Below are 16,963 nucleotides of genomic sequence, written 5' to 3'. Positions count from 1 at the left end.
AACCATTGTAAAGTTGTCCCATGGAACAACAGACCCCCCTTACCGTTGACATCCCACTGGATGAGTGCTATAAGCGCTGCCAGGTTTCCGGCATCCAGTGTAAAAGAAAATATTTCACTGTATAACCTATCCAGCGCCACAAGCAAGCCTACAAGCATGATCCTTCCACATTTCTATGGCTGCGACTGGGAATTCCAAGACAAATAAGTTTCATCTACTGTTCCCCCGAGAAAATGAGCATCGTTGAACAAACAATAAACAAAATTTGGGGCTGGGCTACGCTGCCCGTGCTCGTGCTCCCGGGTCATGGTCAACGTCGGCCTCGTCGTCTTCCGGCCACGTGCAGCGGTATATAATTTCCAGCAGTCAAATTGTTGTTGCTTGTGACGACACACTCCGTGAGAGATGGCAGCACTGCGCTGCCCATTCTGAAGCGGCGTAATCCACGGATGACTATACCTGACAAAAACTCGTGTGCCGAGTCAACGGCTTAACACAGATGAAATCTTTTTGTTGGTATTGGTTCTTGATATGTTTTTCTAGTGCGTGATCGAACCAGATTTTCGATTTTGGGCGGCTCTATTTTGTAAGCGAGCGGAATCTCGAAATATAGCTTTTCCCAAACCTTTCGACGACGATATAAAAATTTCTGAGTCTAAAACGCAAAATCTGCTTCGATCAGGCACTATATCTAAGCATCCTCTTCCATTTAAAAGCAGTTGCACGGAGATCAACCAAATTTTCCCGGCGCTACGGGAGTTGAAAAATGTATGGGGATTCCCATAGAGCGTCGGTGGTGATGCACCGCCTTAAAGGTCTTCGGCGCTCGTGCACCTGCGCCAGGAGCCGCGAGGGGATAAGCCCTTGGGGTGTCGAGGTCGTTCGCGGACTTAGTGTCCATCATCATCTTCCGGGTTGGCACTTCCAACGGGCCGTGTTCCGGGGATAAATCATGGAGTCTTCTACTTTGTAGCTGTTGTTCTTCCAGTCTGTGTCACCCCGCACTTCCACCAAAATTGTCACACATGTAGAAGAGATGATGACTCATTGAACAACTGATGAATGCTATTCAGCTACTTGCTGGGATAGGCACTTGAGCACACTTGAATGTTCGAATGTCCCAACTTGGAGCTTAGAATCATTTCATACCCGACAAGGAATAATCGAGAAGGAACCACACGCGTCGTCAAGGTTCCGGCGTCATTTGTAGCATGCGCAACGTAGATGGCTCGTTGGACAGATTGCTCAGGAAAGTTGACGCAGCGCCGATTATCCTTGACCTTGATGTCGGCCGCGTGATACCATGACTACCAAACGACAAGCGTGGCGATACAATTATCGAGTGCAATAAGGGCATGTGCAGTACCCTGTGACATTGGTTTACTAAAAACGCGCTTAACCGTTACTGATAAACACCGATTGCAGCATAATCGTCAAGTCTCCATAATAATTGTTTAGACGTGCCGCAGTCTGCTGGGGACGCCAGTTGCGTCGTTATGAGGCAACGCACCTCGAAGGACCATTTGGTGGACAATAGTAATCCACGGACAGGGGCCCACGATGGTAATTCTCGAGACGTTAAAAGGACTATGAACTCTATCAACTAGTCCGCCGACTTTGCCGACTCTAAACGGCTACTTCAAAGTGTTGGCTGTGACATCTTTGTATAGATGAATCCTATAGGTCCGTATCCAACCAATGCGATCGCCGTTACCTCGGCTACTGATCAGTTCCGCAGTCGGTCCGCAGTTTGCCGCATTGCGTGCAAAGGCAAGGTATGTCAAACGGACGACGACCAGGAGTATATTGCACGGTCCCACATTTTCTCTTCATCAACATTTGAGTGCATCTCCACTAGCGTAAGTTAGTCACTTTTTGTCACAGCTTCTAGACTGCCCACCGGTCTAGAACAGACGACGTTATATGTACCTCCGCGTTGGCGTGTGTCTGTGTCCTACAGTTCGACGAATGACGTACCAATGGACTGAGGTGACTGGGTGGCGATACTTCTAGTCGCCCGTACCCGGAAAAAGTGCGTTCATGACCTTTGTGTTAAAAGTCCACCCAATACGAAGGAGAACTATTGAACAAAAATTTGCAAGTAGAATTAAGAACCGTAGAATAACAATATTACACCCGTAACTCAATTGCTGCATACAATGTTGCATGGAGTTCCCATCTCCTTTAAGTAACATGAGACAGATTGGCAATAAAGAGGTCCAAAAGTTCCAAAATGTATACTCGCGGAATGTAAAATGTTACATTGACACCAACACGGCATCCCTTGCGTCGTCCGTGACTTATGAACCTGCAACCTGCGCTTCCCTCTCTCTCTTCTTACAAAGAAAACCGACAATGCGCTGGTATTGGTCTATGTAAACCATTTGTCGAATCATCTCGTGCTTCTGGAGGTGGTGACTGAGAGAGAAAGAATACATTCCCCTTTCTTTCGCATGTAAATCACGAACGACGTAAAGAATAACACATGTGTGTTGGTGTCAAGAAAACAGCATTTTTAATTCCGCGACCATAACTTTTATTTCGCATTGCGCCCCTTTAAATGCAATGATACCAAGTTTCATACACGAGAAACCAATAATTTACTCATCTTGTTTATCGACAATTACAGAAAGCTACAGAATGACGACCCCAGGTTGGCAAGCGACTGCTTCAGAAGAAGTTACACGACGAATACTAGTATGTTCTTCGATGGACTTCCATACTCCATGTTTGACGAAGAAACGTTTTGCAAACAAGAAAGACGCTTGAAAAAAGGAGCCCACCTCAGGGGCCGCTGCGATGTGAGTTGACAACTGATAGCATTGCCTTAGAGTCAGTGGTTCTCAACCGGGGAGGAATTCCCCCCTGGGGAGGAATTAGGCCCGCTTAGACCTGGTCCACCTTCGCTTTTTAGTAGGAACACCGCACGCCGCACCAGAAGTCGCGGGCTTGCACGGCGCCTCAAATCTACGGTTGCACTCTCTTCAGAGCCTTGCAGGCAGCTGGAGCGCACGCTCCAAGCACGGTGCAAGCTCGCGACGCGCGCCCGTGGTGGCAAGAGGGTTTGGCCAGACGCCAGCACTGCCACCTGTTAGTAGCCCATTAAGATGTCACAGTTTGTACGCGGCGGGCGTTACGAAGTGTTGACAAGCTCGTTGATCAGCGAACAGTGACAGAAACCCGGTAAGTTTCACGGGCCTGTTATGGCATTCTTATGGCATACGTATGAGAGTGTAACCGTGTGATCAAGAAGCCACCGTGGCAGGGCTGTAATGAGAGAAAAGTCCCTAAATCAGAATGTGGGACGCAGGTTCCCCACTTGTCACCTCGGGAACGCTTCCCCGCTGGTGGCTGGAATATGGAATACCAGTGCCTGTTACGATTGCTAGCTCAGATCTGACTCCTCCTTTCTGTCTGATTCGAAAACAAGCTGCGAGTTGGGAATGGCTCGGTTTTATCTCGATTAAGGTAATTACAAGTTGTTGTCGTACATGCACCCAGGATGCGGACTTGCTGACTCTGTGGGCATGTCAGTTGAACGGGAGCCTTAGATCTTGCGCAACAAATTGAGTATGAAGAAATCGTCAGCGCGGCGGGTGCCAGGATTGTTGCCTGTCCAACAAGATAAGAATGAAGTGAACACATTTGAATTACGGTGTCGCTATAATTAATCACAGTCGAAGTAGCCTGCTTTGTTGATTCCTGACTTCGGGTGAAACGTCCAACGTCTAAGGGAGCGGCATTACGCCTGTATATTTAACGTCTGAAGGAAAGCCAGGAAAAACCCCAGAGAGGCCGTCCAGCAATGGCCATTGAACCCACCACCTCCCAGTCCTTGGCACGAGACCTTGGTAATCGTCACTGAGTAGCGTGTTAGCGTGCTCGGCCGTGCCGCTGGTGATGAAACTCGGGTCCATCATTTCATACTGCAGTTAAGCTGGCCGCCAAAACAGCTGCTCAAAGTATAGCGAGAAGGCCAATGCGTTTTACGTTGTCTTTTTTCATACGGTCCCCGTGAAGAAGGTGAAGCATTTACCCTAGATCAGATGGTCCCTGTCCGTTTTACAGGTCTTGAAGGCTACAATGATCCCAGTAAACCACAAATATCCTTTGGACATCCAGAGGATGGTTCAGCTGGGACGTTTAGTATGTCCAATGGATATCCAGATATATCCAGATTACGTTGAAAAGACGTACTATAGATGATCGAATGCTTGTCCAAATCACGTTGCTGGTACGTTGCAGAGATATCCAAGCTGGATGTTTCTCCCCTCTAATGGACATACATCCGAAGCACACATAGATATCCATCGGACGTTCTATATGACCACCACTGTACACACCATGCGTCATACAGGAAATATTTTTCATTTCACATGAACAGCAGCACAAATTGGTCGAAGCGAGGTAATAGTAATTCAACACAACACAGTTCTGAGTCACAATTTCTTTAATACACTGGAGAACAAATACTTCCAATATAAATCTCACTGAAATTGTTGTAATGCAGTACACACCATTGTACCTTGGTACTTTCAGTATTATAACATCACACGTGTTAAAATTTACAATCGCGACACAGTTGTCTGAAGTCGCATGTGAGTAGTTCCGCTACCCATGTTATCTTTGCTGTGGTTGAAAGTTATATAAAGCTAATATTAGTATTATACAGCGTCTACGCGCAGCACGGCATTTCAATAAGGATGAGATGCTGATAGGCTTCACCAGAGATGTCACAATTTACATAACTATGCAATGAACACAGAGTAAGGCAAATACCAAACGTACGCACTTTACCACGCTACCGCCGTCGCTCCAATTAACTCACTTGTCACTGAACACAAAATATCAGAAGATGGAAAAGGCTACTCGTCCGTCAGTGATGGAAACCGAACGTGCGTGAAGAACTACGCGTGGTGTTTGGAATAAAAAAAAAAAGAAGAAACAGAAGAAGGGAACATTAAATGAGCATTGATCAATTCGTCACACGGAGAGAGGCATTATTGTGTCAGTTAAGGAAGAACTACAACGACGACCGATTAAAAATATATTGTTTAATACTGCGTTTTTTCTTTTGTTATTTTTTTTTTAAATCGACGTTACGCTCTGAACCCAGTGACGGATATGTGCCATCAGATCAACTGGCCACGGCCACTCGAAAGTAGCGAACGTTTCGAGGGGTTAAACGGACCCCCTAATACACAACACACTCTCGAGAACCGTAAGCAAAAAATAAAAACATAAAAATGACTTAAAGGCTTCGTAAAACAAAAGCTGCTCCAAGGACATCGAACTTGAAACACTAAATTTTATTGACGTGTACGTACCTTTAAATTGCATCCATACACAGTTCACTGATTCCAACACATGTACACATTGCACGGACACACAACCCATCCGATGCACCAGGCACTGCAAAACTCAATCAAGGTCATCCTTGGTGACGAACACGATAATTCCTCAAACGAAATGGCCGACGAACAATAGTCCAAGCAAAAAGTTCCACCAGACACGCTTCGATGTAAGAAGCAGTTGCAATTTTGCTATGTGTGACCGTTGAGACAGCAAATAACCTGTAAAGAAACCGAAGTAAGTAGAAGGTTGGCAGTCTTCCAACGTGAATGCTGGAACACTAGACCGTTTTGTAACTCACTTTCTTGCAGTCGACGGTCGACACAGTCCCACGGTCACCTAGAATGAAACAATACAATTAGCCTCACTTGTAATGTACAACGTCGCTTCACCCATGTAGCCGATCTCGCCCGCCGCCATTTGTAATGCATCCACCGTCTGCAACAGAACATACTATGATAAGCGTTGTACGATGCATCACAAATAGGTTGACCTACGCTTCTGGTACTTCACCGAACATTAGACCTATACTGAAAAGTGCGGGAGTCATCCGTCTCAGCGGAGAGGTTGCAGTGGTTGCAGCTCAGACAACGTCGGGAAGCCGACAAAGCAAAGAATGCACTTTGGAAGAATACGCGATGCCATGTCACTCCTCATCGGCGGTGCGCGGAGGAACGTAGTTCGCTGCAACGAAACCACGTGTAATTAGCCGGCACACGGATTCTTCAACAAGCATATGAGTCATGAGGCACACATATTATTCAGCAGACACAAAGCTGTTGGATGCCAATGTGACGGCTTTGTATACCTGCTCAAATTTGTCGATCGGCAGCCTTGTGCCTGTTATTTCAGAACTGTTACGGCTATTTCCAGACGGTTGCAGCTGTGTACCCGGCATTACTGTCTGAGGGAACTTTTCGAACCGGCACGTGTCCGTCACTGGACTTAGAGTGTGGGCGCTCGTTTTCGCACTGCCGATCAAACTAGAAACAACCTTTCCCATTCACCTTCTCGACGCCATATGTGTACAACATATATTAGACGTTCAATGCACATAACAACGGATGCACACTAGACGTCTGAAATCAGGGTGCAGTGTACGTTCCTTAGACATCCAACTTTTCTAAAGTACTTTCTGTACGTACGATGGACATCGATGAGATGTTGCTTTTGGATGTAGACGTCTGGATTTTTCTGGTACGTCCGATAGATGTTTGTGGTTTACTGGGGAGCGTCAAAAGAAGAGGGTACAACGAGTCGTACATTCAGTACGAATTCACATGCACAGTCATAAACGGGGAACAAAGGCCTCAGTGCGTCGTCTGTAACAAGGTCTTGTCTAACGACTCTATGAGGCCGACCAAGCTGAAGGAACAATTGCACTGTGTTTACCCTCAGCACAGCGATAAGGAAAAGTGCTTTTTCCAGCGTCATGAAAACGTCCTGAAAAAGATGAAGCTAGACTCTACGGGAGCCTTCCAAGTTGCAGGCCACAACGTTATGGAAGCTTCCTACGTCATAGCACTGGAAATAGCGAAGCAAAAAAAGCCACACACCATTGGCGAAACCTTGATAAAACCTTGTGCCCTCAAGATGGTTGAAATATTATTGGGTAAGGAGCAAGAGCGGAAACTGGCAGCTGTTCCTCTCTCAAACAGCACTGTTCAAAGACGAATAAGTGACATGGCTGACGACATCAGGGATGAAGTTGTTCTGCAGATAAAATCCGCAGCATTTGGACTCTTCTCAATTCAGCTGGACGAGTCTACTGATGTGGCATCATGCTCCCAGGTGCTGGTGTTCGCCAGATATGTGCATGCGGCTTCATTTAAAGAGGAGTTCCTCTTTTGCTCTACGTTAGAAGCTACAACAAGAGCCTCAGATGTCTTCGAAAAAGTGTCCTCAATCTTCGAGTCACATGGCCTTTTATGGAACAACGTCTGCGGTTGCTGTACGAACGGAGCGCCGGCTATATGCTTGGGTCGAAATCGGGTTTTCAGGCTGCCGTGAAAAAGTGAGCTCCTGAGGTCAAGAGTGTCCACTGCATGATGCATCGTCAAGCGCTCGCATCAAAAACGCTTCCAGCTTCCTTGCAAGAGGTCCTGGATCTAACGATCCAGACTGTCAACTTTGTCAAAGGGGGAGCTCTCAACACGAGACTCTTCAAGGAGCTGTGCAGTGATATGGACGCAGGACATCAGTTCCTCCTTTTTCACATGAACGTTCGTTGGCTTTCAAGGGGAAACGTGACTGCCAGGGTGTTCGAACTCCGTGAAGAGCTTAAGGTATTCTTCCAAGAACAGGGCAAGATGACGTATTTCGCCTGGTTGAGCGAAGAAGCGTGGATGTTGCGTCTCGCCTACTTGGTGGACATGTTTGAGCAGCTGAACAAGCTGAACCTTCAGATGCAAGGAAGAAACACGAACATAATCAAGTTCATCGATTCCCTGAAGGCATTCTTGTGCCAAATGCAAAACTGGAAAAGGAAAGCGAAGGGAGGCAACGTCGCAATGCTCGAGAAGCTGTCCTCAACGCTTAGCGGCAGTTACCATGATGGCAAAGTTCCAGCGTTCGCCAGAAAATAAATTCTGCTCCACTTGACAGCTTTGGAAGGGGAATTCCACAGGTACTTCCCTGAACTTAGGGACGACGACTTGGCTGTAGTGCGGAACCCTTTCAAGCTCCCAGTGGGGAAGGTGCCTGATAATTGTCAGGACGAATTTTTGGAACTGCAGACTGATTCCGGAGCAAAGGATACGTTCGAAGGGAAAACCATAACAGAGTTCTGGTCGCTGATGTGCTGTTCTTACCTCAAAGTTTCGGAAAAAGCGCTTCGCACGTTACTTCCTTTTGTGTCAACCTACCTGTGCGAGTCTGGGTTCTCGGCGCTTTTACAGATCAAATCGAAGCAACGAAGCAGGCTAGATGTAGAATCTGATCTGCGCTGCGCTCTTTCGTGCACAGCTCCGCGAATCGGGGAACTCCTGAAGAATAGGCAGTCACAAGTGTCGCATTGACCGTTGTGTGTTCGGAACTCCCACTGACGCGTGGCGTAATCGTGCCTGCCTATCACTCGTTTGTTCTCCCCTCCTCACTTTTATTTAAAATGTGGACTGCGTCGGCGATGCTGAAAATGGTATATGCGTTCTAGTGCTACATATTAATGTTCAGAGTACCAACACGAGATCCCGTGGACATTGTGGTCCTAGTCAACATTGAATAAAGTATTTTCCGTAAGTGGACACCGTATTTCGGCAACCCGGTAAGCCGTCTAACTGTACTCGTGTGGTCGGGCATCTGTTCCTTCGTAGTTCCCACCAGCGCGCGTAGAGGGGGGGGGGGGGGGGGGAATGACGTCTTGACGAATGCCAAAAGGGGTCCGGGGAGCTGGAAACGTTGAGAACCACTGCCTTAGAGAGTGCCACAGGAGAAGGTTTCCAGTTCTTTCTTTGCCTCCTGCAATAACTTCTTCAAAATGTCTACTCTGGCACAAAATCTGCTTTTCGGCTTGAATAGTCCGCTTCTCTTACGCACGTTATCGACGCAGCAACCTGCACGGTTCTACTTTTTCGGCTACGTGCAATTCTATGGAGAATACTGTACTACCATTGCGCCATCCGGATCGTGTGGTGTCTCAAGAGGTTTAATAATTCGGAGCTATACGTCGCGAGACTACTGAGATCATGGTTGACGCCACACTGGCCGTCAAACCACATTTAACGTTGAACTCTCATTGAACTAAACTCCAAATGACTTGACACCAATATTACAAGTGGTTACTGTGCTGAGACACAGGTGCTTTCGAGCGATAACACATAGCGATACTGCAGGGATGCGTACACACAGAGCCATTTATTGAGATTTACGCTACTATAAACTACTTGAAAATGAAACGTTGAAAAACAAATACTAGAAATCCAACTTCCAAAGTAAACCTTTAAAAATACGTCATATCAATATCAACGTTGTCAGAATAAACTCTGAAAAATAAACTTCGCAAAATCAACGCGTCGAAATAAATCTTTCGAAATGGATCCTCTCTAATTGGTGGACATCTAAAGTTTTCTACGTATGCCTGGGAAAATAGTACGCTATTCACTTTTGAATGAGGATTCATCTGAGAACGACGATTTCGCTGCACTGGAAGTGGACTGTGTGCACATTCTCCGTAACTACGTAGTTCGTATATTTGTATTTCTACTCTAAATAAGAACGGTAGAGAAAGGGACGGATTCGAAGCGTCTCCTCGCCTGAGTCCATTCGTAGCCGTCCACTTGCGCCTACTATCCACTATCCGCCACTTCCACTTGCATTGACTACGTAAGCACACCATAACACTGAGTTTGGGGAGAATACAAGGGGACGAACGAACAAACGTACAACACTGATCCCTTTATGCAATGAGGCCCTCCAGCTAATAGGAATACCATTGTTTTTTTTTTTAGCTCATATCAGGAATGTGTGCGTTGTTCTCTCGTATTCATACGCGTCGTCGTCTGCACTGTTCAACTGGATATTTCGAGTTCCTCAACTATTATTGGAAGAGACGAATGTCGGTACAGCTCCCCCTGAAGTCGGCCTAGGAGGCATACTAACCCCCCTGTCCCTCACTCCCTCCTGCTGTCCTCTCTCCGTCCGTCCAGATATGTACGCCGCTCATAGCCACAGCTGCTTCGCGGAGCTAACACGGAATCAAAAAAAAATATCTTGGAAGAAACATAAGCAATTATGGTTAATATGTGAATAGAGAGCGTCAATATTGCATTTCGTTGAACAGAACATGGTGCTCCCCATGAACAAGCGTACGGTAGTATTCCTGGTTAGGCCTAACTATTATTTGTTTTCACAGTCTGTATTTTGAGTGTATGCTACATTGTGGACGCTCACACAAAAGCTACGTTTTTAACATCCGCTACAATCTTCTGACGCTGAGCGCTGTCCACCCGAGCAACTGCGAGGGGTGGTGGGAGAAGTAAACATAGCGGCGTCCAGCAGCGTGCGTGGGTTATTTCTGGGGCACGTCTATGGAAACCCTGGTGGTCCAAATTATCCGCAGTCCTACCCTGCGGCACGTGCAACATGTCGCCACACTGGGCAAACAAACTTTACGTTTAACATTACGGTACCATTATTATTATTCTGATTCCTGTAGAAGGAAAAAGACGCGGACAACAGATATTAGGCAAGTTAGGAACACTGGTTTATTCAATAGGGAGATAGAGTTAGGAGGATAGAGTTACATGTCAAAGGGGTCGACGTTTGGACAGTGGCACTGTCTCCGTCAGGACAAAATGGCCCATGGGTTACACATTGCTCAAATAGGATTGGTACGTGAAGTCATAATCGGTACAAGCACGCCACGAGGCGGTCGTCAGTGAGTCAGATATGGGAATATTTCAGAAGGTCCAGTCCAGGCCGTTATGTCATTCTCCTTGGGTCCCCGTCCCTTTTCTGTGAAAAGTCCAGGGCAGGACGAGTGCTGCTTATAGGCTTTAGCTGAAAAGAAAAAGAAAGAGTATGGCTCATCCAGGCGACCAGATTTTTTATGGTTGAAAGTACGCCGATATCTTCGTTAATAGTTTATTGGAATTTGTGAATGAGATAAGATTCGCGTTGTTCCCTGCATCGATCTGAGCTAAAATTTGACAGGAGTATAAAAGGTGACACATCACTTAATGACTGCCCTGGTTGTTTGAAATGGCGAGAGACCGGGATGTTTGGCTTGTTTGTAAGGTCAGACCGGTGGTTGTTGAATGTGATCCGAAATGTTTTGGTCTTGCCTACGTATTGTGCTTGGCACATGTTGCACTGAATGACATAAATGGCGTTAGATGACTTACTGGAACGTGCATATTCAGAGATCAACGAATTGCTCCAGCGGCGGCTAGAAGTCTAGTAATTGAAACCACGTCCGCCATAATAGACACCCAAACAATGCTCACACATGTGAAGTTGACTTGACTAATTAACGTCGGGTTGCAGAAGCGAATTATAACCGGTCTGAATGTACGGCGGCACAATTATTACATGACAGATTATAGGAACGCTTCCTCCAGAAAGTGCATCGTTTGCACGGCCGTGCCTTTGTGCAGCAGCCAGAGCCGGAGAATGAAAGCGTCGCAACAGATGCTAATATTTCCAACCACCTGTCTCACACCAAATCAAATCCCTCACGATGAAGTCGTAATTTAGTGTCAGAATATTTATGAAATTGGATTTCTTCGCAACGAGCCACGTTTATTTTTAATAATGTTTGTGTGCCGAGCTACTTCTTGAGTAGCTTCAGAACGGAAACCGAATATATTTTACTGCGTGGATCATATACGATAAAAGCTAGTCGTGTTCTAGATGTGTGACGGGAACTGATGTGTCTGGTACAGCTGATATCTTGAGGATGACAGCATACCCGAGCACGCAGTAAAACGGAAAGGGGTTAGCAGCAGTGTGCACTGCTCGTACAATACATCTAAGTAACTGGTTTCTCTGATACGTCATTTGTTTTCAAGGTCTCCCTCTCCCCAGTTACGCGATTCGACAAAGAAACGCCCCCCCCCCCCACTCCCCCAATGTTACATACTGGATCCGCCCCTGGTGCGAGTGGAAAATAAGGGAAGCAGCGCACCAAAAAATGCCATATCATTGTTTCAATACTCTGATATTGTCATTCCTGAGATATGTCGCTTCTTACAAGGAGTACAGGAGATCAACAACATTTCAACAAGGTTGTTTGTATGCACGGTCTAGAGGAAGGAAACATAATGTAGTTATCGAACTCTACACACGTGTTCCGCAGAATTTCCTGTTGATTCGGCCAACAAGACGTCAAAGTCCTCAGGCTATCAGGGGAGGAAACAAAGTGCACAACAAGTCTGTGGAAAGTAAAGATCCATTTTCATTAGGGAAGAACGGAATTCCCGGTTCTCAAACACAATGCCAGCCATACATCGAATAATATCGCCAAAGCTCAGGCTTGAATTGAGAAGTGGGTGGGGCGTACGCATTTCTGTGAAGTTCGAGAAGATCTGAAGCGTGTTGGTTGAGTAACATGGTAACAAACGCGAAGTAACACGGACACGTTTGTTACTCGTTTATCTTGAATAATTTTTTTCCCGTTATACACTTGACTGGCTCTGCACTGGGCTTTCAGAGGTGTCTTAGGACACCCTGACGGGAGGCATCACGTGCCACGTGACCTTCTGACGCCATCCGCTGAAACGTTGCGTGCCTGCGTACTGCTGATGAGGCCCAAGAAGGCCGAAACAGCTGTCCAGTACTGGCATGGCGACGTTTGACTTACAAACATATGCTATACGTGCAGCCAAAGAGCTCCTGCTATTTTTCCCCCCCTTATATACTTGACTGGCTTTGCACTGGGCTTTCAGAGGTGTCTTAGGACACCCTGACGGGAGGCCACGTGACCTTCTGACGCCATCCGCTGAAACGTTGCCTGCCTGCGTACTGCTGATGAGGCCCAAGAAGGCCGAAACAGCTGTCCAGTACTGGCATGGCGACGTTTGACTTACAAATATATATATATATATATATATATATATATATACAGGGTGTTCAAAATTAAGCTTTCACGAGCGTTACCCAAACACAGCGATGACAGGAAACCGGATGATAACTTTGCGCTACTTGTATAAGAAACAGGTGCTGCTAATTATGTAGCACCTGTTTCTTACTCAAGGAACAGAAAAATAGCACCAGTTTTCTTTTGTTCGCCTATTTATAAAGTGCTTGTGAAAGCTTAATTTTCAACACCCTGTATATGTATATATATATATATGACACTTTTCCTTGGACACCCTGTAGGCGCCAGTCCAGTGTTGTGTATTCAACTCAGATTGTGGAGAAGATGGCGGAAAAGAATGCCTAATTGTGCAACATATGAATCCTTACAGGATGATGGCATCTGGGCTCGCTCCCAAGAGTTGTACAAAGCCAAAATCGAAAAGGGCTGGACTTCGCTCGACCCTGACAACAACTGCTTCTTCGAGTGCTGTAATCTAGACAACCTCCTTTGGTTCACCATTCACTACGATATTGTACGGTATGCTGCGTTTGATGGCAAACCATGTGGCAGAAACAAGGTGAGTGATGATGAGATTCATGAATCAAAATACTCATTGGCCACAAAGGCTGCCTTAAAAAAAAGACAAATTCGCAAATATTTCGGTAGGTTCTTAAGTTTTACATTTTAATGCACAAAACTAATTTCTAATAAACAAACCGACTGAGCACTTTAACAAAGCCTTTCACCTTGTGTCGGAAAGTATTTTGAAACATTTTGAAGGCAAGAATTGGCAAACATAGCGAGAGATAAGTAGGTTAGTGGTTACGTGGGGAAAATTCCAGAGCGAGCAAAGTTTTTGTTTCTTTTTATAATATTTGTAATACAAAGTTGTGGCATGCAATAAAGAAAGCAAAAAGCAGTGGCCATGCAGAACATAACAGATGATAATGGTGATAGAAGGGAAAATCATATTTTATTTGTGAAGTGTTTCTAGGGGGCCTTGTGATTGGTTGATACCGGACGGGTGAAGAGCGTTGAACTTGTATATGAGATAAGACTCCCTATCACGTCTGTCACGTGTGGATCTAAACTCGGTTTCTAGAATATATAGTTTAATGTTGTCAAAGTTGTGACAAGGAACGTTAAAGTGTTCGGCGACCGCTTTGAGCAGTTTGTTGGACGTGTCGGTTCTGTGTCCGGTAAGGCGGTTGTTTGCCAATGTCTCTCGCTATGTTTGCCAATTCTTGCCAGTTGTCCCGTTTCGTCCACGCGTTCGTGAACCTCCCATTTTTCTGTAACTGGTCTGGAGCTAAGATCACTCCGTTCACATAATCCCCTCCTCACTCTAACAAAGCGGCCATTCGCTCCGGCCGTAGAGGCCCGTACCGACCATTTTTTCTCTCCGGGCTGTTGACCCACAATTCGCATGAACCTTTAACACGTCACACCTAACCCAAGGAGCAAAATGTACTGAAAGTCGAGTGCAATAGGGGTGAACGGGTAGGTGGAAGGCCTTGAACAGACTGATGAAACTAAAGAACATTGATAAGACACATACCGTCCACCCCTATTGCACTCGACTTTCAGTACATTGTGCTGCTTGGGAACCCTTTAAATACCCTGCCAGCGATGAGGACGGTGCCCAGAAGAAAAACAGTCTCTGTTCGAAATATCGGCGGCTTTTGTCCTGAGGCAACTCCCTTGCTACCACCAATGGGTGGTCACGTCGCGAAACGTGAAAGAAAATCTTGAAACACGTCTGACAGTAATAAACCAATAACAGTTGCAACAAAGTAACACATCTGCTGCATATCACGTACTGCACAATAGCAGAAAAAAAAAAAGGAACAGTGAAAGGAATTGAAAATGGAAAGGCTCCTCTACGAACACCATCTGGTTTGCAGGGACCACAGAGTTGTTCAGTGACCGGAAAACAGCCTGATGATGTTCCCCGCGGGTGCGCTGTGTTACTTTGAGAATGTGAAGCAATTTGAATACCTCTCCTTGGAACCCTGTAACATCGATTCCAAGCACAGAGACTTTCCAGCCCAACAGAGACCACATGCCCAAAAACATCAGCCTTTGCTTCCCCCTTTTTTAACATACGAAGATATCTCACTCAAGGTTGCTATTTCGCGGGGTTTCCGTGACAACCTGAACTTTTATTATGTTACCTCGTAGAGGCGCACTTCTGGCTTGGATAGCCGAAGAAGGAACGGAAGCAGAGGCAGATCTGGATGTAGGGCGAATACGGCTGACAGCAAGTCAATAGAGAGCTTTAGTGCATCTTACGCTATCGCCCTTGCGTACATAAGGGATAGCGTGGTGGTCCTGCACAATGCGCGAAGCTCTCTTAATGTTTTGCGCGTGCGCAGAACCAGCAACGCTACGTCTTGCGTATTCAAATGCGATGCCATACGATCCACTATTCAAGTGCGCTGATGCATTGCAAACACGGTTAGGTGCCACATACACAATCCAAAACAAAGAAAAAACGCTCGCAGTGAAGGTACTACTTTAATTACACTTGATGTTTGGCTTTGCTTTCTTTATTTTTGGAAAGCGTACATTTCATAATATATATAAGCTTTAAATTATTGACACATGGAAAATAACTATGAGACCTAAACGTATGTCACCAGTTGAGGAGTGGCATATATGCGATGTATGTATATGTGCATAGGAGTGGTATGTGTAGATGTTCAGCTGCTCTTTCGATAGCTCTGAAATACGAAGCAATACGCAAGGAAGGTTTGTTTCCCCGTTGCATACAACAGGCAAATGAACCACAAATTGCAATAGTTACATAAATTTACAATTGCTAACAATAACTTTCAACAAAACTTTCAGGATCACATCTGTGTTCAAGCTCAATGCGTAAAGAATACAACGACACTTTAAGAATGCAGGAGATGAACTAGACCCCCAGGACGGCTTCGAAGACTTCCAAGTTTCCAGACAGTCGAAGCACAGCGCATTATTAGTAGTATATGAATATAATTTAAAAGTAAGTAAAGCGAAATTAATGTAAAGTTGTGTGTGTATAAGCTTGAATTACATTACATATTACATTTTATGTGTGTATACAATTACATTTTATGGAGTTCTGGAAAACTGCTAGACATGGAAACATGGCCTACAGAAGGGAGGCGGGTGGGTATTGGCTCTGGTGTCTATTTCCCATGCGCGAACTTTGCGCCATTGTCTCTACAGGATAACTCACAGCGTTTGACATTTGTCGGTTTATTTACCACACAAAAGATGGCATGTTAAACGAGGTGTGTACCACAAATAATTTCCATTATTAAAATATATTATAAGCAACCCCACTGGAAGACATAGCTCAGTACAACCAGAAGGATGTCTCACAAAACAGATGAACAGTATCGAAATTCTCTGAAACAAACCTGCTTCTCGTTTGAGCTGCTTCTGGGACGTCCCTCGATGAGTTATCACAGATAAAAGTAATGTAGCCGCCGAGGGTGGTTAATAACCCTATCAACCCAATCCTCACAATCCCTTAGAAGTGTGTTTATTTTACAAAGACAATGGCAGCGGTCATGCAAGCACAGTGGATTACCTTGACACATTCTCTACTGTAGTACTCTATTCATTCCTAACCGTGCATGTGGAAATCATTGTTCAATAAAGTCATAATGCCACGGTTTTATATTACTGATTTTACCTCAATTTAGGCATGCCTGTCCTCATGTTTCTGCAACTGAATGACATGTTATGTGAAAGGCCGACGTGTATAAGTACAATATCAAAAGGTCACAGTTCCAGAGTAGCAGTAGCTCAAATAAAGAAAGGTGCTCGCTCATCTCACAAGCCTTGTAAATAATTTACTTGACATCATATTTATTTATCTGTCATAGGTTAAAGAACTGTGTGGTGTTACATAACGGAAGGGCGTGTAATTATACAAGACCGATCACCAAAAGGCCTGCCTTGCTTCACACTAGATTAAAATGTGATGGCACTGTACCATGACAAATGCTGCATGGCGGTGATATGATCGGTTCTCCTCACGAATTGTTGCCACGGTTGCGGTTAGTTAAGAAACTGCATATCCAGTTAATGGTAGCAGAATTT

At 45.4% G+C, this 16,963-nt stretch overlaps 1 protein-coding gene and 1 long non-coding RNA gene across 2 annotated transcripts in view; one reads left to right on the top strand and one right to left on the bottom strand.

Annotated features, from left to right (window-relative positions):
• LOC135399629 (uncharacterized) overlaps positions 1–16,530 on the top strand; it is a 58,970-nt gene extending 42,440 nt beyond the window's left edge. Inside the window, exons 6-8 of the mRNA XM_064631352.1 lie at positions 2,630–2,801; positions 13,257–13,445; positions 15,719–16,530. Coding sequence (XP_064487422.1) covers positions 2,630–2,801; positions 13,257–13,445; positions 15,719–15,769 — 412 coding nt within the window. The 3' untranslated portion in view covers positions 15,770–16,530. The remainder of the gene's footprint in view (positions 1–2,629; positions 2,802–13,256; positions 13,446–15,718) is intronic.
• LOC135399628 (uncharacterized) lies at positions 5,291–5,916 on the bottom strand. Its single transcript, XR_010424367.1, has 3 exons — positions 5,850–5,916; positions 5,654–5,790; positions 5,291–5,573 (listed from the first exon to the last, which is right to left on the bottom strand). It is a non-coding gene; the product is annotated as an uncharacterized LOC135399628 (long non-coding RNA).
• Positions 16,531–16,963: the final 433 nt, after the last annotated feature.

The sequence above is a fragment of the Ornithodoros turicata genome, chromosome 7 (assembly GCF_037126465.1).
Source record: "Ornithodoros turicata isolate Travis chromosome 7, ASM3712646v1, whole genome shotgun sequence".
NCBI lineage: Eukaryota > Metazoa > Arthropoda > Arachnida > Ixodida > Argasidae > Ornithodoros > Ornithodoros turicata.
The sequence above is the reverse complement of the archived record's forward strand: the minus strand, read 5'-3'. Positions and strand labels throughout refer to the sequence as shown.